At 47.5% G+C, this 27,520-nt stretch overlaps 1 protein-coding gene across 1 annotated transcript in view; it reads right to left on the minus strand.

The window, feature by feature from the left end:
* The window catches only part of MAMLD1 (mastermind like domain containing 1), a 57,553-nt gene that overhangs the window by 17,852 nt on the left and 12,181 nt on the right, over nt 1–27,520 (minus strand). The window contains exon 2 of the mRNA XM_062183451.1: nt 16,828–18,555. Coding sequence (XP_062039435.1) covers nt 16,828–18,555 — 1,728 coding nt within the window. The remainder of the gene's footprint in view (nt 1–16,827; nt 18,556–27,520) is intronic.

Consider the following 27,520-nt stretch of genomic DNA (forward strand, 5'->3'; position numbering starts at 1 on the left):
AGAGAGAGAGAGAGAGAGAGAGAGAGAGAGAGGTCTTGCATCTGCTGGTTCACTCCGCAACTGGCCACACTGGCTGGAGCCAGGAGCCAGGAGCTACCTCTGGGTCTCCCACGTGGGTGCAGGGGCCCAAGGACTTGGGCCATCTTCCACTGTTTCCCAGGCCATAGCAGAGAGCTAGATCAGAAGTGGAGCAGCCAGGACTTGAACTGGCACCCATATGGGATTTCAGCACTGCAGGCGGTGGCTTTACCTGCTACTCCACAGTGCCGGCCCCTGTCTGAGGCTTTTTATATGTTGCTGCATTCAGTTTGCTGATTTTTTTGAGGATTGTTGCATCTCTGTTAATAAGGGCTATTATTCTACCTTCCCCTTTTAAAGCAACAGTTCCCTTCCTTATAAAGCCATATAATTGAACTAGACAACCTCCCAGGTCTTCTTCAGTATTCATGCTCTCTGATGCTGTGATTATCAGATGATTATGAAACAGTGGTTCCTAGGAACCAAACTTAGATTCCTTGTGGACTAATTAAGAAGCCAAATATTCAACTTGCGTATTTCTCAAATAACTTTCGTCTTTCCAGTCTTCCCCACTTCCAAACACTAGTATCCTTTAGATGCTCAGGATGGAAACTGAAGACTGCCAGCTAGTTCATTTTAAGCTTCTTCCAAATGCACAGAGTTTTATTTTCCTAGACCTGGGGTCAGAGGGGAAATGGAAAAAACAAGGAGCAGAGAGAAAACAAAACAAAACAATGATCCAACCACTGAGTGAAAACTCAACAAAGAAGCACAGTCCAGCTATAAACCAGTCAAGGCAGCTTGCCTTCCTGGACCAAAGAAGGCAGTCTAATTCTGTCCCCTGCCTCTGTTCCTGTAGCTGTCTACTGCCTGTCAGGGGCTCGGGGACTGGGCTTCCCGGCCACAGCTACCAAAGGAAAGATGTGGTGATCCTGCCAATGGCTGTTCCGATCTCCTGCCACGGGTGGATACTTGGGTGATAGTCTCCAGCAGCCACTCTTTGGGATCTCCATCCCTGTTGCTGGGCTGCACACCCAAGCAATGAGTGAACATGGTGAGCACAGTAATGCAGGGCCATTCATGGAGGTGCAGGACTCGTCCCATGGCAGCTAGGGCTCAAGGACTCAGGCTGAGCCTTTCCTGGGAGTGCACTGCTGTATGAGCCTCTTCCAAATGCTCCTCCTGCCCCAGTCATCACAGACGCCCTACCTTGTGGGCTGAGGCTCTCCTGCCTTCTCTTGCTCATCCTTGCTTACCCTTTACAGGTGTTCCCCCCAGCACAGTCCTTGAATGTCTCACCCCAGAGTGGGGGCTGCTTTTTGACTGCCAAAAAAGACTCGGAGAAGCACTTGGCAACCTCACTCTTTCTGCTACTATAGAGGAAACCTTGTTCTCTTCACCCTGCTGCTGTGCCCTGCACTGTTGTAGTAAGTGACCAAGGTGAGTGCTGTGGTCCTATGTTTGTCTTCCCTCCAAATTCACACACTGAAACCTAATCCCCAAGGCAAGGCTATTAGGAGGTAAGGAGGGCCTGAGGGTGGAGCTCTAATAAAAGAGATGCCAAAGAGCACCCCCCCACAGCCCTCCCCATTCTCCCCATCAGGTGAGGACACAGTGAGAAGGCTTCATCTTTGGAGCAGAGAGGAAGCTGTCACCATACATCAAAACTGCTGGAGCCTTGATCTTGGACTTCCCAGCTTCCAGAACCACGAGCAGTCCATTTCTGTTGCTTAGAAGCTACCCACTGTTCGGTATTTCATTGTAATTGCCTGGAGCGATCGGGATGGTGAACCATGAGAAGTGCTGCCCTGTCTCCTCCTTTAAGCATTTGGCCCACAGCTCAGTGAGTTCTTTTCCATCTGAGCTTTATTGTAGTTTACATAAATTTCTTCGGCTACATTTTTTAAGATATTATTTTCCGTCCTCATTCCAGTCATGATTACATTCTTCATACAAGTCACAGGCAAACCCAAGGTCTACTCTCCCAGGTCTTGTGACAGCCTCCACCTGCTGAAGCACAGCCTGTGCCCAGCAGAGAAGGTTTTGGTCTCTATACACTGCCTTCTCTCCCTCACGAGGGCCTTGCAATGCCATGAATGGGTGCCATATGGGTCTTTTTTGAGGGAAGGACAGTTAGCACTGGCAACTTAAAAGGTAAGCCTACATATAACCTACCACTATGACTAGAAAAACAGATAGCTTTTTTGATGTGTGAGTATCTAATAAGGATAGGATACATCAATTACATTAACCTTAGGCACAGTCTTCAAAAGGTGAATGGGATCCATTGGTTATATTAAACTTAGGCACAATGTTAAATTCAACATATGTGGGATATATGTTTAGTCAACTTGTGTGCTTTATCTATAATAATAAATGTACCTTTGCTGAAGAAGCTATTTGAAGTATTTTGTTTAATTTAATTATAAATTATATTTACTTATTTTAAAAGATCTATTTATTTATTTGAAAGTCAGACTTACAGAGAAAGAGTGAGGGAGAGACACACACAAAGAGAAAAAGAGATCTTCCATCTGTTGGTTCACTTCCCAGATGGCCTCAATGGCCAGGCCTGGGCCAGGTACCCAACATGGCCTCCCACAACAACAGCTCCATAAATTCTATTTGATGCAAGGGAATTATGGCAGTGGTGGTAAACTGTACAGTGTAATAAGTTTGTGTGCTATTCCTGGATTTGAAGATGTAGACAGCATGATGCTGCATCCCTGAGCGTGAAATCAAGAGACTCAGGTTATTATTTGGGGGTGGGAAAATCTGGGCTTCACTCAGATCAGCTAAGCAGGCCCGGCTGTGTTGGCAATTCTAAGAGACGGAGGTGCTTGTACTGCCTTCACCCACAGGCATATCTACAAACTGGGTGCTTAAGGGGCTGCTGTCTGCAGTGCAGGAAGGGGACCCAGGGGAGACAGAAGGGAGAAAACCTGGACCCTGTCGGGCACCAGGTCCCCAGAGAGGAGGAGGGGAGCTATGAAAGAGTTGGCTGTAGATGCCAGGGACACTGGGGTTTTCCACCAGTGTGTCTGTTTCTTTGGAGGGCTTGTCTGTTCTGTTCCTTCGGACAACCCTTAATCATACACGGTGGGATGTCTTGTGTAGATTGCTTAACAGTGCTCCACTGCAATCTAATCTATTCATGGTCTGCCTTCTAAAGCATTTGCGCAACACATATTTACTGAACACCTATCATTCCTCAGGCCCTGTGTTGTAATGACATTAAAAAAGCAGGCAAAGCTGGCCCTTGCCCTTTTAGAGATGGTGCATTCATGTGGTGGAGAAGCACTTAAGCAAGGACTTATGATAAATGGGGTAAAGGAACATTGCAGGGTGATAGGGGACAAATAACAGGAGAACCCAATCTAGGCATCTGTGCGAGTTGGCTAGAGGTGATTTCTTGGAGGAAGAACACTGGCAAAGTTCCCAAACTGACTTTAGTCTATATCACAGCTTCACCGAGCGTCACTCATATTCTAACAGATGATGGGTACCCAGATTACATGGGTAAAATACCTGCAAAATGAGGCCTACGGACCCAGGTTGTCCATGGAAAATGAGCTGCTTTCTGCAATGATAAAGAGTCATCCCACAGAGGGCTGTGCTGCAATGGAGAGGGGCAGGGGCAGCACATGGACATTCTTCATATTTCTATTCATAATCTTTTTTTTGACAGGCAGAGTGGACAGTGTGAGAGAGAGACAGAGAGAAAGGTCTTCCTTTTGCCATTGGTTCACCCTCCAATGGCCGCCGTGGCTGGAGCGCTGCGACCGGCGCACCACACTGATCTGAAGCCAGGAGCCAGGTGCTTCTCCTGGTCTCCCATGCGGGTGCAGGGCCCAAGGACTTGGGCCATCCTCCACTGCACTCCCGGGCCATAGCAGAGAGCTGGCCTGGAAGAGGGGCAACCGGGACAGAATCCAGTGCCCCGACAGGGACTAGAACCTGGTGTGCTGGCGCCGCAAGGCGGATGATTAGCCTGTTAAGCCACGGCACCGGCCTAAATAGATTTTCTGTAGGGTGAACATTTTGAGAGGACTGTGCATGAAGGGAAGAAGTAAAGGGATGAAGAGGGCTAAAGAGGGTGATTGTGTTACATACAGTTGGCTTAGTCAACACTGGCTCAGCTTTCTCATTTCCATTTAGGCATCCTCACCTGCCCCATGCTGCCCTATATGCTTTGGGAGAGCAAGGTAGCCCAAAATTCCACAGGAGAAGCACTTAACTGAAATGAAGCAGCATAATAGGCATGTGATCAATTCAAGTCAATGTATCTGAAGTTCCTAGGGACTTCTGATAAAGACATTTCCTTACTTTTCTCACAAAGATTCTAGAAGCAACTCTTGCTTTCTGCATAGGGGACAGGAGGAAGCCTGTAGCCCCTGTAATTGCTGGTACCTACAATATGCCCACAAGAGGGAGCCATACTTAAGATGAAGCCCCTGCTCCGGAAGGCAGAGTAGACACCCAGAAAGAAAAACATCATCATTTGGTAACACTGTTGAACTATTGATCCCAACCAACCCCAAAGTCTGCCCAACTTTTATTGTTAGAAACCAGTAAGTTCTCCTTATTGGTCAAGCCAGTGAGAATTGGGTTGTCTGCTATTGGCGACTGAATACATCCCAATAGAAGTTGCTTGGTCCTTCAGATCTCTAAGTTCATGAGGTCTGCTTTATGCCACCAGCCTCACAATAGCAAACACCCCATTTGTAATGATAAAGCTCGGGGCCGGTGGAACCTTACTTAGCCTTCAGTCATATTCCTTTATCCGTAGACCAGCTCACTTGAAGAGAAATCGGGCACACCTGAATGGTCTGTACAACACACTCCAGCAAACATTCAGTGCAGATCAAATATCACAATCTCCAGCCCTTCACTTGGTTCTCAAGTGTTCTACCCAAGCACTTAAATACACATTAGGCGGATGTGATATACATCTTAGAAGCCATAGTTCAGCCTAACATTAAGAACTTCTGGATCATATTCTATGCTGATACAAACCAGAATGTGAACTTTGTGGGTTTCTGTGAAGAAGATAATTGAAGATCCAAACTAGAATTCATCTATAGAAAGTATACAGTGCAAGATTCTAAAAGCAATTATTGGCATCAAGCTCCTGATTTTTTAAATCCTTGACTTTTTAAATCCCTTGAACAATCCAAGAACATACTAGAAAGTCAAGATTTAATTTCAAAAGTAATAAACAAAAATAAATAAATGAAGAAATAAAAGGCAGTAAAAGGTGTTGCTGAGCAGGATGCTGATGAGTTTAGAAATAATTGCAAGGTCTTGTTCTCTTTCTCAATCCCTACTCTGCAATACCGTATCAAAATCTTTATGTACTGGAGAGTGGGAAATAGATATAAAGCAAGTGCAGGGTTAGAGGAATGCTTAGTATTCAGAAACTTCTTCACTAAGGGGGTTGGGTTATGTGCTAGAGTTGGCAGAGACAATGAGCCTGGGCAGGTGGGGGCTATGTAGGGCAGAAACAAAGTGGCTTATGGGTAATAAGGGGAATGAACTTCCTGCTCTCCTCTGTACCAGGCCAAATGTACCTGGGGGTATTTTGGGCAGTCTGATGAGTTACTCTCCCAGAGGGCTCTCTTCAATGCCCTGAGCTCAGTTCAGAGGCACACAGCCAAGACAGGAGCAGAGAATTGGTGGGTGGGGGCCATGCACTCGGCACATCACAGTTGTTTTTCAATTCTCTGAAGGGCACTTCAGTCTTGGGGAACACAGTAGACTAAAATGTTGATCAACCTCAAGACTATGCAAGTTACCTCAAAAATAGGGCATGGAGAAAGACTCTAAACTCTAAACTGGGTATCCATCTGTTTCTGACAAGTCAAAAGCAAATTTCTTGCTTACAACTGGGACTTGGGGTCTTGTTAAGTCCCTGAACCCACAACATCATTCCGCAAGCTGACTAGCATAATTTTAGTAATGGATGACTTCTCAGCTGTAACCTAGACTTTTTCAAAAGTGCACGGCTAACTACAGAGCTTGGAGAGCAGTACTGCCCAGCAGCTGCTGAGGAAAGAGGCAAGCGGAACAGATCTATATAAACTCACAATCAACATGGTCAAGGCCATTGCCAGAGGCTGCTTTTTCAACCCCAGTTTGATCCTTGGATCTGTATCAGTCTTGAATTTTACCAATTAATAGAGTAATAGCAAAATCAGGGGACCTTTCTAGGTAGGAATGTAGGGGAAGGAACCTCCTTGAGGTGTGATTATCCTGCTACAGAAGACATTTCCAAACTACAAGGTAAAAAAAAAGAAGAAAAAGAAAAAGAACCATGAAAGGAAACTAACAATATAGCTGTCAAAATGACAAAAAAACAATGAAAACAAAACCCCAGAGAGAGAATTTCCACAAAGAATGTAGAATCTGTGCTCGTGAAATAGTGAAATGGACTGCTCTCTGTCTTTTTTTAAATCAGCAGTGAAAGCTTATTTAAATGTAATCAAGTGGTCTTATAAGTTACATTTTAAGCCTAAAGGAGAAGAACATATGCTAAAGAGCCTTCCAAACATGCTGACTAGATAGATACTGTGCTATTGAGAAAGAATAGCACAATTCTAAGCACACTGTGTGTAAGCAAAGAACACCCACTGCTCTTGGGACTGACTGCAAATGCCATCCAGAGTAGTATGAACAGACTCAAATGGGAACAAGCAGTAAAATGAGTGGCTACATTTCTAAGTTGCTTTTTTTGGGCTCTTCTTATCATCTGCTCTTGTCACTGTGGTATGTGAAATGGCAGCCAGAAGTCTTGCTTTGTCCTTGTAAATTACATTAAATGGTGACAATGACAACAACAAATACAACAGCAGCAGCAGCAACCACAGCACGACCAGTGAAAATTACCACTGGACTTACAAAATTGTTGTATTTGTTGGAAGGTGAAGAGATCACACTTATTCAGATGTTGTGCAAGTGCTGTGGAAAGACATGAAGCCCAACTGCACCAGAAAAACGCACTGCAGTCACTATGTAGTAGCCCTACAGGCTGATGTAAAGTTCTCCCTTCTGCCCAAACTGTGCATAGAAGAGTGCACCCAGCTCCTATGGTGTGATGACTGGAAGTTTCTCTCATTAATAACTCTAAAACAGAAAAATACTTTCAAGAATTTAACTTTCTAAAAAGGCTAAGAGATGCAATTTATGCATTGCTTCATGACCCCCTGCATCCTTCCACTGATTCATTCTAGAAATTTCACAAAAGGGCATTTGGTCTAGTGCTTAAGACACCCATGCCCTGGGGCCGGCTCCATGGCAAAGTAGGTTAATCCTCCACCTGCGGTGCCAGCATCCCATATGGGTGCCGTTTCTAGTCACGGCTGCTCTTCTTCCAGTCCAGCTCTCTGTTATGGCCTGGGAAAGCAGTGGACAATGGCCCAGGTCCTTGGGCCCCTGCACCCACATGGGAGACCAGGAAGAAGCTCTTGGCTCCTGGATTCGGATCGGTGCAGCTCCGGCCGTTGCAGTCATCGGGGGAATGAACCAACGGAAGGAAGACCTCTCTCTCTGTCTCTCCCTCGCACTGTCTGTAACGGTACCTATCAAATAAATAAATAAAATCTTTTAAAAAATACACTCATGCCCCACTTTGAAGTGTATGGGTACCATTGTTTGTTCTGAGTTCAGCTTTCTGCTAATGCAGACCCCACAAGGTGATGGCTCAAGTAGTAGGGTTCTTATCATCTATGTGGCAGACCTACCTAGAGTTTCCAGCTGCTATGTATGGCCTGGCCCAGACACACCCATGCTAATCATTTGGGGAGCCAACCAGTGAATGGGAGCACTGTGTGTGTGTGTGTGTGTGTGTGTCTGTCTTACCAGCTCTTAAATAATAAAAACAAATGTACTGTAAGTGTACCTGTGTTATACTAGCAGCACCTGCATACATATTGTGTTTATTGCACTCTTAATTGCATTGAGAGGTCATGTCAACCTATCCCTGTACCATCTAGGTTTGTAAGTGTACTCTCTGTGGTCCAATCTCACACGAAACTTGGTTAACATAGTGCTATGGTTTGTACCCTAAAGGTTCATGTGTTGGGAGCTTGGTCTGAGGTGTTGGTGATGTGAAATGCAGCAGGACCTTTAAGACGTGGGGCTAGTAGGAGAGTGAAGTTGTTATCATGGGACCCCTTCGTGAGTTCTTGCTCTGGCTTCCTGTTCTTCCATGTTATTCCTGCCTCTCACATGCTCCCACCTCTGTGACACCATCTGCTCTTAGGCCCTCACTAGAGACCGAACCCATGGAGCCTCCTCTGATTTTGAACTATGAGCTGAATAAACCGGTTTTCTTCATAAGGAGATTGCCTCAGGTATTTCGTTATAGTAACAGAAACAGACAAACACAAATGCGGCAGAGGAAAAAGACACTGAAGAGGCGGAACAAAGCTAGCTCAGTCTCTGTCTTAGATGCTGTTATTCAGTAGGGATCAGAAGTCAGTGAAGCCTCAGAATGGCCTTGTAGGTGAGCCTGGAGTGAGGTGGAGTGAGCTCTTTGGGTCTTTATTTTACTTTCAGCTTTCAATAACCTCACTGCTTTGGATGGGGGGAAGCTAATATGATAAGCCCTTATCTAGTGGAAAAAAAACCCACAAAACTACAACACAATAAACCAAATAAAAGCAGCCTTTGTCATTGTTGGAAAAATAATGAAATCAAACAAAACCCAGGACCCCTTCTGCTCCTTAGGAAAAACCTGAAACTCTCCCTCTTGGAGCATGGGCTGCTTTAGCTGTAAACAGCCTTCTGTCCTCTGCTGACCCCAACAAGCTCTAAAGGGGTCAAGTGAGAGCACACAGTTGCTTTACATGGCAGGCCCAGGTCATGGGATTTGTCAGCCCACAAGAGACAGAACTGACTAAAAGAACAAATAGATTCAGGAAAGGTCTCCATGAATCTGGGATATGGGACCATGGATGGATCTGGGAGAGGGAGGGTGCACAAAGAAGATGACAGGAAAGCAGTCAAGCCCTTGCTCTCCTAGGTGGGTCACATCTCTGCCCCCTTCTCCTTGTCACTCTGCCACCATCCACTCCTCAACTCAGCTGAATAGAGCAAGTCCCCTGTGACTTAGCATGTGCTGGAGATCTTGTTTCTCTTTTGCTAACTTTTCATTTGGGAGGGCATAACAGTAGTAGAGGATTACACTTTCAAATTCATTGTATTGCAAAACTGGACTGGCAGTCCATATGGTGTTCTGTGTTTGGGGTTTGGATCTATTCATAAGGAGATACCATTTAAAGCAGCACGATAGAATGATTTATTTCTGTTCTCTTACTCTCTGAAAACTGAACTGAGATTCTTTTCCTTGCCCTCCAGTGACAAATAAGAAGGTTGCTTTAATTAACCTACTATAAAATAATTTATGCACTTCCTTTCTAAAAGGTCTTATTGTGGGCACCTCAGCTTCAACAAGTTTCCTTGTTTCTCTTCAGGTATGCTCTGACAAGACAAAACAAAACACTGACAGTAGGCTTCTGAAAATGCTTGTTGCTTTGCCTTTCAGAAGCTAGTTGCTAAGCAATGAAAAAAATCACATCGATTGATCTCTGTTACTGAGTCATCTGCCGTGGAGGGCTTTGTGCACCTCGGTCAGTCTCAGTGTTGGCTACACTGAGTGACAGCTTAGTACTCTGGGGGCACAATGTGAAGTCACGTGCATTGCAATGCATCACCTCACTCATTCTTCAACACTGCTGACAGAAATAAAAAAAAAAAGATCGGCATTTAAAAGGTTGGCATTTGACAAGCAGCTCATTTTAAATTTCCACTTTCTGAAAAAGGAGCATAGCTCCGAGGTGGAGGATCATTAATGACATTCAGAAAGCAAAAAAGAAACTGAAAAATGCTGGGTTCTAGTTCTCCAGTTCAACAGCCTATGATGTTGCACTTCCTGGAAATTCACAGAGGTGAAAACAAAAGTTTCTCAAAACTGAGGTCTCCATTTCTAAGTTTGCAAAATGTGTGCTGCGCTGTGCCTAATCATGGTTCCTCCTAAAGCAGACCCTCCCCAAAGTTTTCCTGAACTAAATAGTGCTTTGCACCCCAATTTAGAAAGGAGGAAAAACTAAGCCCATATTTAGAACCTGTCTAAAAACAAAGCGAGATGGCTCATCCAGAAAAACGGTCCCTTGTCCAGTAGGGAAGATGTGTACCGGGCAAGCCATGGACGTGGCCCATAGGCTCTTTGTAACTGCACTTGCTGGTGTCCTGTCCGTCATCTGGCAATTTGAGGCTCTCCTTTAGTTGTCAGCTGACTGAAAGGCAGCCCAGAGCTTTGTCCAGAGAGCTCCACAGTTGCATTTCAGTAAAACAAAACTTCGAGATGAAATGAGGGATGCTTCTCAGAAGTAGTGTAAGACTACATGTAAAGAGAGTTCTCTGTGAACGTGGCCAGCACTGCCGCCCTCCCCCAACCCTGACCCTCACAAAGAGGGAAGAACTTGTAAGTCCAAGGTGGCAGGTCTTTTGTCAACAACACGTAGTGCATCTAATTTTTCTTGGAGGGTGGAGGCGAAAAGAAGAAGGAGAGTCAAGGTCAAGATCACTTTCTAAAACTCCTTATGAGTAATCCCAAAAATAGAGAAAGGTTCACTATGGAATCTAGTTGAAAATTTGAGCTGGTGTGAATTTTACCAGACAGGGAATTCTCTTGGCCTCACTAACCTGGTTTGATCATTTTTGTTGCCAAAGGGAGGCTGGGGTTCGAACATAAGGAATTTCATTTGCAGTGCTAATTGAGACAGCAGTAGTAAAAGGTCACGCTCTACTAAGCAGGCTAGCGCAGCCTTGGAAGTTCAAACCAAAAGGAATCTGCAAAGCTTCCTTGTGGAGGCTCTAGGGGTTGGGGTGAGTGCTGGAGAAGAGGGAGGGAAGGGAGAGAAAGAGACATGAGGCCTTTCCCTTTTCAGGATGGGTGCTTTGCACACTATGGCATCCATGTGGCTTCTCAATTAAAGTCGACATGGAATGCCAAGCCCCAGGGCCATGACCAAGCCAGACCAGTGCCCCCGGTGGCCTTGGTGCTGAGCACACTGACAAGTCCAGCCCTCAGTCTGTCATTCATGTACATACCGCTTGTTCTATTCATTATCATTTTTTAGCAGTGGCAGGCCTTGTGTCTGGATCTTGAAATAGGGGTGTGGCCTCCGGCCTGCTATAAGCCACTGGGGTCAGATCCAAGTTGGCTGCAGATAGAACTGGGCCACTCCTTCTTCACCCTGCCCACCTAAAGTTACCCTGAGGTCACCTTTGTTAGTCAGCACCCACATGGCTCCTAGTATGTAAGCCATCCGGGTTTGGAGGGAGGAGAAGCCAACACTGGCCCATCCCCACTAGCCAAGGGTACTTTTGGAAGCTGTGGCCTGGTGAGCTACTCTCCTCCCTTCTGGGGTCATCAACCTCTTTGGCCACCTAGCAAAAGTCCTGCCTGACACCACTGCTATGAGAGCACACCGCTTGAGTACCCTCCTGCTCCTCCTCTCCAAGTCTGCTTCCCTTTCTTGGGAGTCAAAGAGGAACCCACATGCAGTCAAGACTCAGTCTGTTGGGCTATTAGTATTGCAAGTTTCCTGAAACAGTGGCAGCTAGCATTGATGGGCCATTATTGTGTGCCAAGTGCTTTTACTTCACCTCATTTAATCCTCACAGAACCCCCATGGGACAGGGATACTAGTATCTCCACTTTACAGGTGGCAGGACGGAGGTTTGGAGAGGCTGAAAAAGTAAAAACATGGCAGACCTAGGATTTGGATCCAAGTAATCCAAAGCCTGGGATCTCTGAACTTGGACTTGAGACCAGTTCTAGCACTTGCCCTCTACCAACACCGCAGTGTCCCTGTCCTGTGTTGTCTCCCTTCAGGCCAGGATGCGGGGAGTGCTATACTTGGGAAGGCTCAATCTGCTGGGCAGCAGAAAGGACCACAGGTTGGGGTGGACAGGGGCTTCCCCAAAGCTCCACCTCAGATGGAGATTCCTAGATCTCCATCAAAGGCCCAACCCTTGGAGAGAGCAGATGGCATGGTCACTGTCTCCACAACTGTTGGGTACTCACTGTTGCCTAAGCTAAGGGGATGGGTGGTTTCTTGCTGAAGGTCAAAAGTGTAGTTGTCCCAATAGCTTAATGCAGCCTTTTCCAAGGCAGGCTGGATTCTCCTGTGCTCTCAGAATTTGTCAAAACAACATCATGTGCCTCTTGGTCTGTTCCTCTGCAGCTGCCCCTTTCCCCTGTGCTGTGCTCACTGCCTGCCTCAAGGATCAGATTACAGGCTTTTTTGTTCTGATTCCAACTGGCCAGCATCCACGTCCCTCTTCCCGGTGAAGCTGCACTCCCAGCTCTGCAAATTGCAGTGGGGCTCCAAGGCATGTGCAGCAAGGGCACTGGGCTGGGGGGGAGCGGTGAGGTTGCGTCTTGTGAGCCTCGCTCTCCCACAGCACACTGCCCACCTGCTTCATGGACTTTTGTCTTTCAGTAAATGTTAGTTCCATTCTCTAGTGGCTAATCATAAAATTGAGGTAAGTCCTAGCCCTGAGTTTTGCACCACACTAGGGTATCCCCTATGGTCTTCAGGGCAAGAAAGAGCACCGGATTCATGGCAGCAACATTTATTTTGTCTCACTTCCATTAAAACTAAGATATGTAACCAGCCTGGGCATAAGCTGGAGGCGGTTTGGGGTCATTAAAATCTAATAAACCAGGGCTGGATGCCACGACACCAAAAAGAGTTCAAGGTCCCACCCTTAATAATTTCAGATCCACTTGAACTTATTTGTAAGTTCAAGGTCAAGAAGCTCTGACAGCTTAATTGTATAAATTGGTTGCCAAATTTTATTTGGGGGCAAAGTTTGACCTGTACTTTGAGAAATATTCATATTTAGCTGCAAAAATAACAAAATGCTGCCCCAGATTCCACGGGAGGGTTGTGCGATATTTGGCATTTGAACCATATTCTCTTTCTCAAGTCTTGGAAAGGCATGTGGCTGCAGGGCTTTCAGATGCAGAGTCACAAGCCCACACTAGCCCTGGCTGAACAGACAGCACGTGCCTGGCACTGTTCTACACAGTCTCAGGTTATCATCTCCTTTGTCGCCCCAGTGCCTATGCCATAGGGATTTGTCCTTCCTCGTTGTCAGCGGACACTCAAAGAGGGTAACCCACTTTATTCATGGCACCAGCTCAGTCAGTGTCCGCGACCAGACTTGAACCTCAGGTCAGTCTGCCTCCACTGTCCTTGCCTAACCTACCATGGTGAACTGCCACCCGGAAGCCTGGTGGGATTTGCCTTTTACCTTAAGAGGAAGCAAACGTTCCATTGAAATTTGATCATCCACACATCTGGTAAAAATGAAATCCTACAACTTGAGAAATACTACTCTGCAAATAAGCACAAGCTCCTGTAGACAGCTGGATTTGGCATTTCTGCTGATACAAGAGTTTGCATCTCATTTCACATTTAGAAACTATTCCTTTATCAAACTAAGCTCCAGATTCGAATAAACATCCAGTGTTTCCATGCTAGCCACACTCATTCACAGGAAGTGCCATGTGATAGGTGACTATCACATGGCCCTGCTTGCATGGCTCCACCTTGGGGCAGCTACCTGTCCTACCACAGGGTTATCAGCTCTTGCCTCAAATACTCACCTCTTTCTAGCTTGTATTCTCACCCCAGGGCCGAGTTCTTATGCCTTAGAGCTCACAGAGAGAGGTTGTGAGAAGGGAGCACAGCTTAGTGGCTTGGTCAGCCATGTAGAGAACAGACTGTTGGGGACAGGGTGTCATGAGAGCTGAGAGTTCCAGCCTGCAATGTGAACGTGGCCCAGGCTGGGAGTTGTCTGGGAGGGGCAGGGTCTAGAACAGGAAGAGCCCACAGACCTCACAGGCCCTACAACTCTTGCTACCCTCATGGCATGGCAGACAAGAGAGAGGATGCTGCTCATGTCCTATGTTGACACAGCTCCTGGCTTTGAGCAGACAGATCTCTGTAGCCCCAGAAGACAGCCTGGGGCTCAGGGTCAGCAGCTACAGTCATTGTGAGAGCAAACCCAGTGTGCCAAGCCCTGTCCAAAGCTCTTTAGATGTATTCACACATTTACTCCTCAAACAACCTCTCACCACCATCATTCTGCAGAGAAAGAAGCAGTGAAGAGCTTAAGGTAGGAATAGAAAGTTCTGCGGGCAGCGCTCCATGCAAGGAAGTAGGAGTAGCAGGACTCCCTGCTCTGGCGCTGACTTGCTGTGTGACTGCAGGCAGCTGTGGTGACTTCTCTGTGCCTTTCTTCTCAACGTTAAAGGCAATGATAACAGCCCCTACCCCTGAGGATATCAATGTGAAAAGGCAGTTGAATACTGAGTCCCCTGGGTGCAGGCTAGCACTGGCTGGGAAGGCAGCACTTGCCGGCAGTGGCATCCCGTCTGCTGGCGGAGATCCCATGAAGCCTTTACCATGCTTCTGGCCTTGCTCTTTCTCTAACCCCACCCAGGTAATTGGCTGGCTGTGATTTTCATGACCTCAATCGTTAAGCTTTCTCCCTCTGAGCAACTAATGTGGCTCCGGTGCAGCACAGTGAGACTACAAATGTACCCATTTGAAGACGAAACAAAACAAAACAAAAAGCTCACAATGTTAGGTGTTGACACGTCTCCAGGCTGAGGATCTTGCCTGCTATTGAAAGAGTTCCAGTGTTGATGCTGGTGCTCCACCGAGCTAGCTGCAGAAGTCCATGTAAACTGATCGGAAGAGCCCTATAATAGAATCAAACCAAAGTGCTCCTGAACTGCAGACAAGGGCCCACACCCGAGGTGGCCTGCCTGCTCTATCCTGCTTTGTTTGTCTCTGGGCCACTCACCCCAGCACCCCCACCCCCAGGAGCTCTGTTCGCTGTACACATTCATCAAATGACCAATCACTGAGTGTCAAGCATGCTATCCGCTGAGGTTCCCTGGCATTTGGATGGAAAAGAAATGGTGTCTATCCCCTGGGGGTTGCCATGGTCACACTCCTATAGGGCCCTCAAATAAGAAGTCAGCACCTGACACACGTGCTTTCCGTGTACCAGGTGCTGGGCCAAGCATTTTCCAGACATCTCCTCCTTGAGCTCTCCACAGGAGAAAGAGAAGCACAGCAGGAAAGAGAAGTCCCCAGGATGGTCAGGGGAAAGCTTCTGGGAGCAGGTGGTGCCTGAGCCTGGAGGAGCTGCAGGAGTTAGAAAAAGGAGGCAGGGAAGGCCAGGCATAGGCAGTGGCAGGAGTAAAGGTGAAGCCACACACAATGGGCCATGTGCTGCAAGCACTTTAAGGGTATAGAAATGAAGTGCAAGGCAGGGATTGATGGACAGAGCGTGAGGAGGTTGGTGGGGCCTATGAGGGTTTCCAAGCCAATGGGCAACATGATTGGGTCATGGTTTGTTGGCGGAAACCAGTTAGGGGTCAACTGTATGAGTTCAGATAAAGAAGGAAGAGGGCCTGAATTTGGGCAGGGAGGAGAGGTATGACCACCAGTATTCTGTGCAGGCAGACACTTGGCACGGCCCTGCAGAGCCCTGCCTCCTGGTGCTCACATCTTCAGGTGCTGCTCTCTGGCTAACATCTACTGAACAGAATCCAGCAAACGTGGTGGCATGCTGCTTTGCAGACCAGGCAGAAAGCCCGGGATTTCTGACTTGCTGGCACTCCGCGCCTCAGCCCTGCCTTGCTGGAACACTTTCTCTTGCTCACTTGGATGAAGCCAGCTGCTTTGTACTGAGATGCTCTACGATGAGGCCATGTGGGCAGCATTGCACGAGGAACTGAGGCCTCCGCCCAGCAACCTGCAAGGAATTGCTTCCTGCCAACCATCAACGTGAGAAGGCTTGGGAGCCGGTCCTCCCTTGGAGCCAGGGAGTGACTGCAGCCTTATGAGAGTGACTGCAGCCTTATGAGAGCTCCTGAGCCAGAAGAGCTAGCTACGCCGTGCCAGGACTCTGGACTCACAGAAACTGCAAGGTCACATGCATATGGGCCGAAGCTGATGTTTGGGTTTTGTTATGCCGCAGCAGTTAACGAAGACAGGTAGCGATCAGAACAGTGAGAAGTGGGAATGGCCACAGGCTTCGCCCAGAGAATCGGCTGCCTTGAGCAATGAAAAAGCCACAGGGCATGAAGAAGCAGGAGAAGTTGGAAGGGATCTGGGGATGAGCACAGGCTCTGGCGTGAAGTCCCTGCTGTGGCCCTGGCTAACTGTGTGACTCTGGGCAAGTCACTGCAACGCTGAGCCTCTCAGGCTTCGTTTGTAAGATGGAGCTAAGAGCGACTGATTATCTAAGAAGCGCTTCTTTTTTTCTTCTCGGGACCCGCCTCAATGCAGCACAGAGGTGAACGCATGCTAAGTGGCTGTGCGAGTGTGCTGTGGCATCACTACAAGGCTCAGGGTCCAGCCTGCTGGCGGCAGAGACAAGATGGGCATGCTTCGTAGCAATGTCTGTGTCTTACGAAGCCTGTGCTAGTCTCGCTACTTGGTCCTGGCAGGATGACTGAGTGCCATGCAGTTCTGACTTGTCCCCCTGGCTGGACCTCTGGGAATACCTCATGGGTGCAGCTTTCCTCCCAGGGGAGTTAGGTGATCCGAACAGGCATGGAACACTGTGCTTTCACATACATAGACTTTGCCAGAATCAAGTCCAATCTCAGAGAAGACCACAACTGGATTTGCCCTCCAAAGCCAGGTGTCGATAGCATACAACACAGCTCTTCATTCTAAAACAAAGGGCCTCCAGAGATGTAGGTTGTCTTACCTGTCTGGGCAGAGCAGGCACGGAGTCTGAAGCCACTGAGCGCTGAAAGCGCTGCGGCTGCTGCATCACCTGCTGCAGCAGGAACGAAGAGGGGTCAGGCTGCTGCTGCTGCTGCTGCTGCTGCTGCTGCTGCTGCTGCAAGGTGACAGTGCTGCTCGAGGAGGCAGTGACAGCAGAGGCCTGTGCTGGTGTTGTCTGGGGCAGGTAGTGGATCAGGGAAGGCCGCCTGGAGGTGGCAGGCATGGGGGGTGCCTTCTGGGGGCCTGGCTCAGAGACAAAATGGGACAAGGGCTTGGTGTTGCCAAAAGTGAATGGCTCGGGGGCTGCCGGGCTGGCGCTGACCATCCCTTGCTGCATGCCCACGTTCAGGGTTTTGGATGAGCTGCTGGTCACAGGCTTAAAGATGGGGTTGGCTGGCGGCTGCTGGCTCGGCAGATGGCTGGTGGGTGTCAGGCTCCGGATCCGGGAGCACTGTGGCGTGAAGGACTGCTGCGGCAAGCCTGGGCTGGCCAGCTTCTCTGGGCGATAGGGTGGGGAGGGGCCTGGGGTGTTGGTGGGCAGAGCAGACATCAGGTGTCCCTGAGGGCTTTTGATGGTCGATGACACCAGGTTGGCGAGAATGGAGCTCTGTGGGCTGAACTGCGGCTGCTGACTGAGAGTTGCGCTGGGGAGCTTCTCAGCAGCACAGGGCAAGGCAGGCCCCAGGGCACCACTGCTGTTGGGTGCCATGCTGGAGAGTAAGGCATTGGGAGAGCCTTGCAGGCTGCTACCCGGCAAGCTGTGGGGTGCCATGCACGACACCATGAGGCTCTGAGGGCTGAACGCAGGCGGAGGTGGAGGCGATGGCGGGTGTGGCGTTGGGACTGGGCGGTAAGGTGGGGAGATGCCTGGAGGAGGCAGGCCAGACCATGTAGGGGAGGACCCTTGATGCTTTGTAGCAGATCCCTGCTTGCTGGCTGCCAGCGCCTTCAGCTGGTGGGCATGATGCCACTGGGGCGCTGGTAGGGGCGGCAGACTAACAGGGAGCATGGCCTGGGCCTGGTTCTTGGCCTGAGCTGTCGAGGAACTGGGTGAGACCATCTGCTTACGACTGGAAGGAATCGAATAGCTGACCTCTGTGGAGGAGGGCGGAATTGGAAACGGCACGCCAGTGACTTGGCTGCAGCTAGAAGCAAACTCCTTGCCGGAACCCAGGCTCTCCACGTGTGGCATGTGGTGGACTGAAATTTTGGGAGTGGTGCCCAGGGTTGCCGGTAGATTGCCTAAGACCAGTGGCTCTTCTGGCTTGCTGCCCAGTATCTTCTCAAGATCTAGCTCACTCGAAGAAGGCTCCTGAATTTTTGTTAGTTCCTCCAGTAGTTCTTGAAGTTCCTGGTCCACAGCTGGGGTGCTGTTGACTTTCTCATAGTAAGGGACGGTGGGCCCTTTCACCCCCATCTCCGTAGTTGGTGGCACCTCAAATGGGGCATCCATAACGCTGCCATTCATAGGGTTATTCTCAAGTAGTAAGGAGTGGCCAGCTACTGCCATAGTCGCAGGGCTAGGGTTCATTGTTAATGGAGGCATCTGCAGCTCTGCACAGGAAGTACTAGGATGGCCTCCTGAGCCCACAGAAAGGGTGACATCTTCAAGGCAGGGCCTCTTAATCTTATTAGGGTAACCTCCATCAGCCATGCCTGGAAACTGGAAGTGATCTCTTTCTTGCCTCCTTTTAATGGCTCCCTGTGACTGAAAAATAAGAGAGAGAGAGAGAGAGGAATTTTTATACAGTGAATGAACAGGAAATCAGCAAGGTAAAGTGGATCTCCTACTTTAAAGACTTACAGTTGTCAAAACCATAAAATAGTTTATTTTTGGAAGCATAATGCTGTTTCTTTGTTTGTGCTTTTCATTTAAACTGTCTTGTTCCATTTCAAATTAGGCATTACGCTGTCTGTATAGTTATGCAAAGAGTATTCTTTGCTTACTGAAAGGAGAGTTCAAGCAAACCATGCAGACACCACTAAAAGCACTGTGCTGCCAAAAGCAGGCATTTGAGAACAAACCTGAAGTGACTCAATATTTTCTACTCCCACCTGTGTACAGATACCACAATTTTAAAAAAGGAAAGCCATAACATAGAGACTGAACTGTTAGGTTGTCTCTCTATCTTGGTTAAAATGCACCAAGCTGCAATGATAAAATAGAATACGACTACAGGAATGAAGTTGATCTGGGTGTGTTCTTTGGGGCAGCTGTCTGATAGATTATTTAGGGAAACGCACAAGTTTCAAAATAGTCATTGTAGGCATCACAGATGTGGTTCTATTTAGTTTTACACACACACACACACACAGACACACAGACACTACTTGTGTGCATACAAAAATAACTTGGAAGGACGTATATACAATGATTTGGAGCAGTCACCTTTTGGGGATGACTGAAAAATTCACTTTCTATTCTCTACAGGTCTGTATTGCTTATTTGTTTTTAAGGAGAGGAGCTCGTAATGCCAAAAAAAAAGTCCAAAGTCGTCTAAATAAGAAATTCCTCTCTGCAGATGCATCCTCAGGTTGCAGAGATATCAACAACAGGAAAAGGCCCCAATGTGGGATCTGCACCTTGGGAGAGCTGCCCACCATTTATGAAAGCAAACCTTGGGAACCAATTGATGCTGCGTTTCCCACTCTTTCACAGCTTCATACACATCTGGTCGTGACTGTCATGTTGATCATGACTTGCATGTCAACAGGCAAAGGTGCAAAGGGTTTGGGTGCAGGAAAATGTATGGAAATGATCACAGTAAGGAAAGGAAGAAAGGAACTTGGAATTCCCCTGAATGCTGACAGGTGAACAGATAAAATTCTCTTAAAGGGTTGCTTTGCATAAGAGACCTTTTTCAGCTTTTGAGGTCTTCTAGGACACACAGCACTGCTCCTATGCTGTTCATGTTTGGCTTTTCTGATTTCATGAGCTTGTAGCTCAATGGGAGTGCAAGGCATGTGTGGGGCCATTGCTAGCACCAGGGGTCATGACTCTGATGGCACAGTGAGCATCAAAATAGATCCCGCAGGACTGTATCTTAGGCCTTGCTGTACATCAGAATCACTTAGAAACATCCAGCTATCCAGGCCCTCCCACCACAAATCAATTGTCTTAGTCTCTCAGGGTGAGGCTGACATGTCAAGAGTTTATGCAGTTTTATGGCTGATTCTAAATGGGCAGGCAGGTTGAAAAGCACTGGCCCAGAGCATGAGTGGAGGCAGGCTGGCATGGGGCCTGGGCCCAAGGCCGATGCAACTAAGTCTTTGCCTTGCCACTTAACTTCTCTGAACCCAGCTTCTTCATGGGTAAAAGGAGTGGAATTCCAGGTCTTATCTCATGCTGCTGCTCTGGCCAGTAAGTGAAATGGGGCAGACTGTGGTGCCTGGTAGAGCCTCAAGAACTGGTACTTGGGATCTCAAAGGCAAATCTGCAAGGGTCCTGGGAATTGAATGCCCTCCTATTAATGACAGGGACCTGGGGACCCAAGGGGAGCAAGGCTTGCCTGGCCAGAGTTGTTCAGTCACAGGGTGAGAAGTCCAATCCAGAGGCAGGGCTCTGCCATGACCACTCAGCTGCTTTTATCTATCCCAGAGGCAGCACACTGCGTTATCCTCCTAAGAGGCTCACCATGTTGACTGAGAGAACTTACACATTTTTCTGCTTTTATATACCTAGAACTTGAACAAAGACACTTTATGAGGCAGCTCTGCCACCAAATTTACCTGAGGTCTGAATATGCCAGGTTAGGCAGGAATGGGCTGGGGTGGGGTAGAGGCACAAGACAAGGGCTAGCCAGTCTTCTGTGTTTACATCACCATCCAGGAACCTGGCGGGACACAGAACCCATGGTGTCCCCTAGTTGGCCTGGGAGCAGGCCACTCAGTATTTGGCTCTAGCAGGTGCTTAGTAAACAGTAACTGAATGAATCAATGGACAAGTGGACAAAAACAATGCAGCAAGCAGGGAGCTTAACCATCTATGCAATCAGTTACAGAGCAGCTCACAAACAAGTCACTGGGTCCCTAACTGAAATTTGAACTTCTCTTCTATAGTCTCCCAAAGAACCCAAAGTAATAAAAAACATTACAAATGAAAATGTATGTCTTTTTTTTAAAAAAATTATTTGAAAGACAGAGTTACAGAGAGAGGTAGAGACAGAGAGAGAGAGGGAGGTCTTCCATCCATTGGTTCACTCCCCAGATGGCTGCAGTGGCTGGAGCTGAGCCAATCCAAAGCCAGGAGCCAGGATCTTCTTCTCAGTCTCCCACGTGGGTCAGGGGTGGAAGTACTTGGGCTGTCTTCTGCTGCTTTCCCAGGCCATAGCAGAGAAGTGGTTCAGAAATGGAGCAGCTGGGAATCAAACTGGCACCCGTATGGGATGCTGGCACTACAGGCTTGGGCTTTAACCCACTGCACCACAGTGCTGATCCCAAATGAAAATGGATTTCAATTAGGACTGAGCAAGCATGGGTTTTACATAAGAATTTCCAGCAGGGAGTCTGGGCTGGCAATGGTAGGGCCCAAATGTTGTTTATGATGTCATGAACTGCAAGACAGGTCTAATGATAATGAGGTCTACCTAAAATCAGACAGCTGAAGGGTAGGGTAGGGGTGGGAGAAAGAAGAGGGCAGGAAGTGTAAGGGGTGAGTCTTTGAAATTTGCTGACATATTCTGTAACTGCTGCTCTGTCATGAACTGGCTGGGGCTAAGGTGGCAGAGGGTGAGAAAAGCAGAGCATGGCCATTAGATGCTACAGGTAATATTAGCGGCCATTGGCAAAGGACAGGCTGTTGCAACTCTCCTAAATGACAGCTTGTATGCAGGCGCCCACCAACCATATCCATGCAAATGATCCTCACTCAATTCTAATTCCAGAAACTGATTGGTCCTCCACAAGAAAACACATCCCAGAACTGTCATTCAGGGGCCCAGGTGATGTCCCATGGCTGGAGGAACTGATTTGCTGCAGCAGGTGCCCCTTTGCTAGGCCAGTTCTACCGCTGGACAGCCACCATTGCTCATCACACTGGCTATTTCAGGATGATGCCTACTGAGCACAGCAAGTTCCCCTTGCTGTCTCCAGGGCTGGGGCAGGAGGGTGGACTGACACTGCTGTTTCAAACAGAGTCCCTTCCTCACCATCCTTTCTCAATGGATCTCAATGAACCGCCACCTGGGCAGAGGCTATGCAGCTCCATGCTGTGGATTTCAAGGTGAGAACTTGCAACACCTCCCTGCAGCAGTCTGGCTGAGCAGTGAGAACACTAGGCAATCCACGGAAAGGTGGCTGTGTCACACAGGACTGCTTGGTGTTGCTGAGGCAGCATCTGCTTTCCCCACGCATCAGTGAGGTGAGGCCTGCGCATTTATGACCCAGTTCACATTGTCTCTACAGAAAGGTGCACTTCAGGGCCTCCTCACTGCCACACTGCTGCCTTCACTGGGTCCCCTGGGCCAGCAGGTACTGCTGTCGGGGCTCTGTCTTGCCTATGCTGGGGGTTTTCAGCTCAATCTCAGGGACCTCACTATAGACCAGTGAGTTCACCCCTCTGGAGTGATGCTCCCTTTCAATGTCACCTACTGAAGTTCCAGACCATTCTAAACAAAATTTCCTGCTTCACACACATGCCCTTTTCCACTGTCTATGACCTTGGGGACAGCAAGCTCTGAGTCCCAACTCCCAGCCAACTCCTACTTCCCTCAGGCCACATACTGCACATGATCCTGCCCTGTCACTGTGGCAATGAGGAAAGCAGCAGGCACTGGCAGATTTCTTGGAAGCATATCTCAGCCTTCTCTTTTCACAGAAAACAGAAGGAGATGTGATTTGCTTTCAGTCTCACAGTCAGTTAAGAGATGACAACACTAGACCCTTGGTGTCACCACTCTAAGCAACAGCCCTCACAGGACTCCTGTCTTTAGGCGGTGAGGGAGGAGGAGGGAGCGAGGGGTGGTTCCTGGGGGACTTGTAGACACGAATCACTTTCTCCCCACGCATCAAGGCCTGTAGAGTCTCATTTCTTAACCAGGCAGACAAAGCTACCAATGTGATCCCCATGACCTTATAAACATCCATTAAAATGCATTTCAAAGCATATGATGGCTTCCCCACCCCTAAATGATGACCAAACGGCAACCCTTCTGGTAGGGACCTGAAGTCAACATCATTACTGGTTCTGTTGGATCCAAGGCATATGAAAATTCTTCCTTTTCTGCATTTTTAGTCCAGAATGACAAAGAGGATCAAGATTTCTTAGAAAAAGTATAGATTGTAAGGATACAGACCAGGCCTATAAAATAAATATATAAAATAAATATATTTTGGTTTTATTTATAAAAATAAAACCAAACTTATGCATCTTTCCAAAGTTGTCTGCAAGGCTTTTGTAAACGTGTAATATTGGACACTCGAGCTGAAGGCATAACACGAACACCGACAAAAGGCCAGTGGAAGTTATGCACAGTTCCTATTGGGAAACAAAGCAGGACGTCAAAGGTATCCAGGAAAGATCAATTCAGGGAGCCTCATATTCCCTCAAGGGCACCGGGAAAAACTATCAAAAAGGTGAAAATGGCCTGTGCCTTGTATTTTGTCTCCCCTTTATCCCCTACTAGTGCCTCTACATGCTCTGCTCAGGCCACTTTGCTTGCTGGTTCTGGTCGTCTCTTTTCCAAGTACATTCATATTCCATCAAACACTTTATCCAATATCATGACACATCCCCCAACAAGTTTCTAAACACCTGATGTTCGCCTTCTCAAGACAAGGGTGGCTCCAGTAGACTTTTTCAGAAGGAAATGCTAATGGTGTCTTGGAGTATCATGGTGGAGGTGGTCTCAGTATAGATAAGAGAATGATATATCAGGACTGGGCATGCAGGGGGGGGGGAGAGAGAGAGAGAGAGAGAGAGAGAGAGAGAGAGAGAGAGAAGGGAAGGGAAGGGAAGGGAAGGGAAGGGAAGGGAAGGGAAGGGAAGGGAAGGGACGATGAATATCCATGTGACAGTTTAAGTGCCTATATTTTGGCATGTGTGTCACTGGCATGTTTGTTTATCCAAAGATCGTCCCAACAAACTGGATCTGCCCTTTCTGTAGAACAAACAGAGCTTTCAGCATTGCCAGAACTGTAAGACAGGAGGCTCTGGAGAATCCCAGGGGAGTTAGGAATAGCAGGGAACCCTGAACGCTGGTCAGCTTCAGGAGGAGTCAGTGATGTCTCAGGAACCAATATCTGTTCATGGATGATTTGAAGCAAGGATCTTGGTCTACAAAGAGGGATTTGTTGGTTCCCCTGAAGTACCCCTCAACCAGCAGAGACGGCATGCTTGGTGCTCTACAGATGTAGGGGCCGGCTAGAATGGAGGAAAGACTGGAAATAGACATCAAAAGACTGGCATTTTAAATCAATAATAGGAGTCACTGTGCACTTGCTCCCCATGTAGGACCTCTGTCCTTAATGTGTTGTACTATGCAAATTAATGGTAAAACTAGTCTTCAAACAGTACTTTATACTTTGTGTGTCTGTGTCGGTGCAAACTGTTGAAATCTTTACTTAGTACATACTAAGTTGATTTTCTGTGTATAAAGATAATTGAAAATGAATCTTGACTTGAATGGGATGGGAGAGGGAGTGGGAGATGGGATGGTTGTATGTGGGATGCTGGTTTTGGGGGGGAAAAGCCACTGTAATCCAAAAATTATACTTTCAAAATTTATATTTATTAAAGTTTTTTTTAAATAAAAACAGACTGGCATTTAACACCTAGCTCCTCCATTTTTCGTGTGATTGTGTGAAAGTCGGTTCACTCTCTGAGCCTCAGCCTCTTGTTCTGTGAAATGGGTACTTGGCTTTCCCTGTGTACCTCACAGCAACATTGTGAGGCTCCACCATGCTTATGGAGCAGTGCACTTCAGAGCAATAATCATTATCAATGTGGTTCTCTAGGCTCTGGGTCCTTAAGCTGCCCCACTGTCTCATGTTGGGACACCACTTGCTCTCTGACACATAAGGGTGGGAGTGGGCCTCGGCCTTATGGGGTTGACCTGACAGCCACCAGCACTCCCTTGGTGGTTGAGGCCTTAAAGTACATCTCATGCTCCTTCCTCTCTCCAGCTACTGCAGTTCATTTGTCACAAACTATTATTGCACACTCAGCCTTCCAGCCTGAGTGCTTTGTGGCTTCGTTCAGAGCTATCGGGACAACAGCCCACGGGGTTTGAAGAGCTCTGATCAATGCAGAAATGAACAAAGCAAGGCAGGCAAGTTTCTAGAACTGCTTTCTCCTTCTCTGTAGTGTAGACACACCAGTTGGAAGACTTGACAAATCCAAGAATGGCTCCAAACCTATAGATGAATATGGATTTCATTAGCTCCTAATTCATACTGTGGCATCCTTTGAGGACAATCGAGGTATTCTATTTCTGAGGAAGCATTTCTTGAGTGCTAGCCTTGTGTTCCTAGGCTTTCGGAATGGTTAGGCCCTTAGAGACAGGGTGGCTCCACCCACTTGTATGTAGGTTGGGCAGGCCCAGAGCCAGGAATATATGTGCCTGTGCGCCTCTTTTCACAAGAAACTTTGGCCCAATCTTTTCCAAACACACTTCCAGATCTTGTAAGTGGGATGGAGATGCTTCCTTTGGGGAAAAGAGAAACTGAGTTGGTTTCAAACATCTGGATGGGTTTGGTGTGGCTGACCTATGGATGAGATAGCTCATTATGGGTGGGGGCACAGAGAAGCCTAGCCCTTGTGTTACACTATGAGCCTCCTCAAATATCTCCATGGCATTTTGACAAGGGGTTTCTTGAACACAGCATGAGTTAGGAATGGGTGTGGCGGGAGGGGCACTGGTGGTGTTGATCCTGAAAGTAGCAGGTCTGCACTGGTTATATCAAGAAGGGTAGCTGCAATTCTGTTCGAATGAGCCAGGCTTATTTACACATTCTATTAGTGTCCTATCAAGTCACCAGGCACCAGGAAGTCTGCCAGTTCTCTAACTACCTTGAGGGACATGTGAAAATCTTTTTTAAAAAACTCATTCCTAGAAATCTACCTAGAATGGGACCTTGGCAAACCAATCTTTGCTTTGCTATATGTCACTCATATGGACCTAGCCCCCAAACCCACTCTCCTTAAGTGCCTCACCAGTCACTGGAGGAGTCCAAGTTCAAGTTTGGCTTTCTATGATCAAAATTCAGCAGTTGAATCAAAGTAAAGAGGGAGGTGATTGAGTTGAGACAGAGTGTCAAACCAAACTTAGCCTTTCAACCCACATCTGTCTTGACCCCAGTTAGTAGATTTAAAGCCAGACTGTTGAGCTCTGATGCCACTGAATAGGGCACATGTGGTCAATCCAGAGACCTTCCCTGTGTCTGGGCCTGCCTTTTTGTTTAGATTGAGGTAAAATTGACATAGCATGAAAATCGCTTTCTAAAGTATACAATTCAATACCATTTAGTACATTCATAGTGTTGTGCAACCATCGCCACTATCCAATTCCAGCACTTTTCCCTCACCCTAAATAGGCACACCTAAACTATTAACTAGCAACTCTGTAATTCTCTACTCCCAGCTCCTAATCCACTTTCAATCTCCATAGATTTGCATAGAGCTCTAATCTGGACCTTACATAGTATGGGACCATACAATAGGTGGGCTTTCATGTTTGGCTTTTTTCTCTTGGCATCATGTTTTCTTTTCTTCTAAAATTTATTTATTTGAAAGTCAGAATTACAGAGAAAGAGGAAGAAACAGAAAGATTAATATCTTCTATTTGCTGGTTCACTCCATAGATGGCCACAACAGCCAGGGCTGAGCCAGGCTGAAGTCAGAAGCCAGGAGTTTCATTTGGGTCTCCCATATGGGTGGCATGGGCCCAAACACTTGGGCCATCTTTTGCTGCTTTTCCCAGGCCATTAGTGAGGAGCTAGGTTGGAAGTGCAGCATCAAGGCATGAACCAACACCCATATAGAATGCTGGCATCACAGGTGGCAGCTTAACCTGCTATACCACAGTGCTGGACCCTAGCATCATGTGTTCTAGGTCCACCTATATTATACCATGCCTCAGTACTTTATTCCTTTTATAACCAAATGCAATTCCCTTGTATGGATAGGCCACATTTTGTCTATCCACTTATCAATTGAGGGACATTGGGTTGTTTCTGCCTTTTGGTTTTTGTGAACGATGTTGCTGTGAACATATGTACAAATTCTGGTTGAACACCTGCTGTTGGTTCTTTTGGGTATACCCCAAGGAGTAGAATGGCTGGATCATAAGGTGATTCTGTTTAATCTTTTGAGGAAGCATCACATTGCCCTCCACAGCCTAGGTCCTCTGTGAAGCTTTCATCATTAGAGTGATATGGAAGGGCAGCAGGGAAGGCGGAGACTGAAAGCTGATTTCTGTGCTGACAAACAGAAACCTCGGAGCCCTCTCTAGAGAAGTACCTTTCTGCTCCTGCTGCTTGTTTGTAGTGTTGGACCACACCCTCAGCCAGGACCAGAGGCAGACATAAGCAACACTTCTCCTGTCTCCAGATTCAACAAGCCTGTCCGGAGACCCCTGTCTTCCATGTTACCAGAAAGTTCAAACACCTAGCAGAGCTAGAGGGCCATGGGGAAAGCATGAATAAATGAGGCAACCAGAGGTTTGGCTTATATGGCT

The sequence above is a fragment of the Lepus europaeus genome, chromosome X (assembly GCF_033115175.1).
Source record: "Lepus europaeus isolate LE1 chromosome X, mLepTim1.pri, whole genome shotgun sequence".
NCBI lineage: Eukaryota > Metazoa > Chordata > Mammalia > Lagomorpha > Leporidae > Lepus > Lepus europaeus.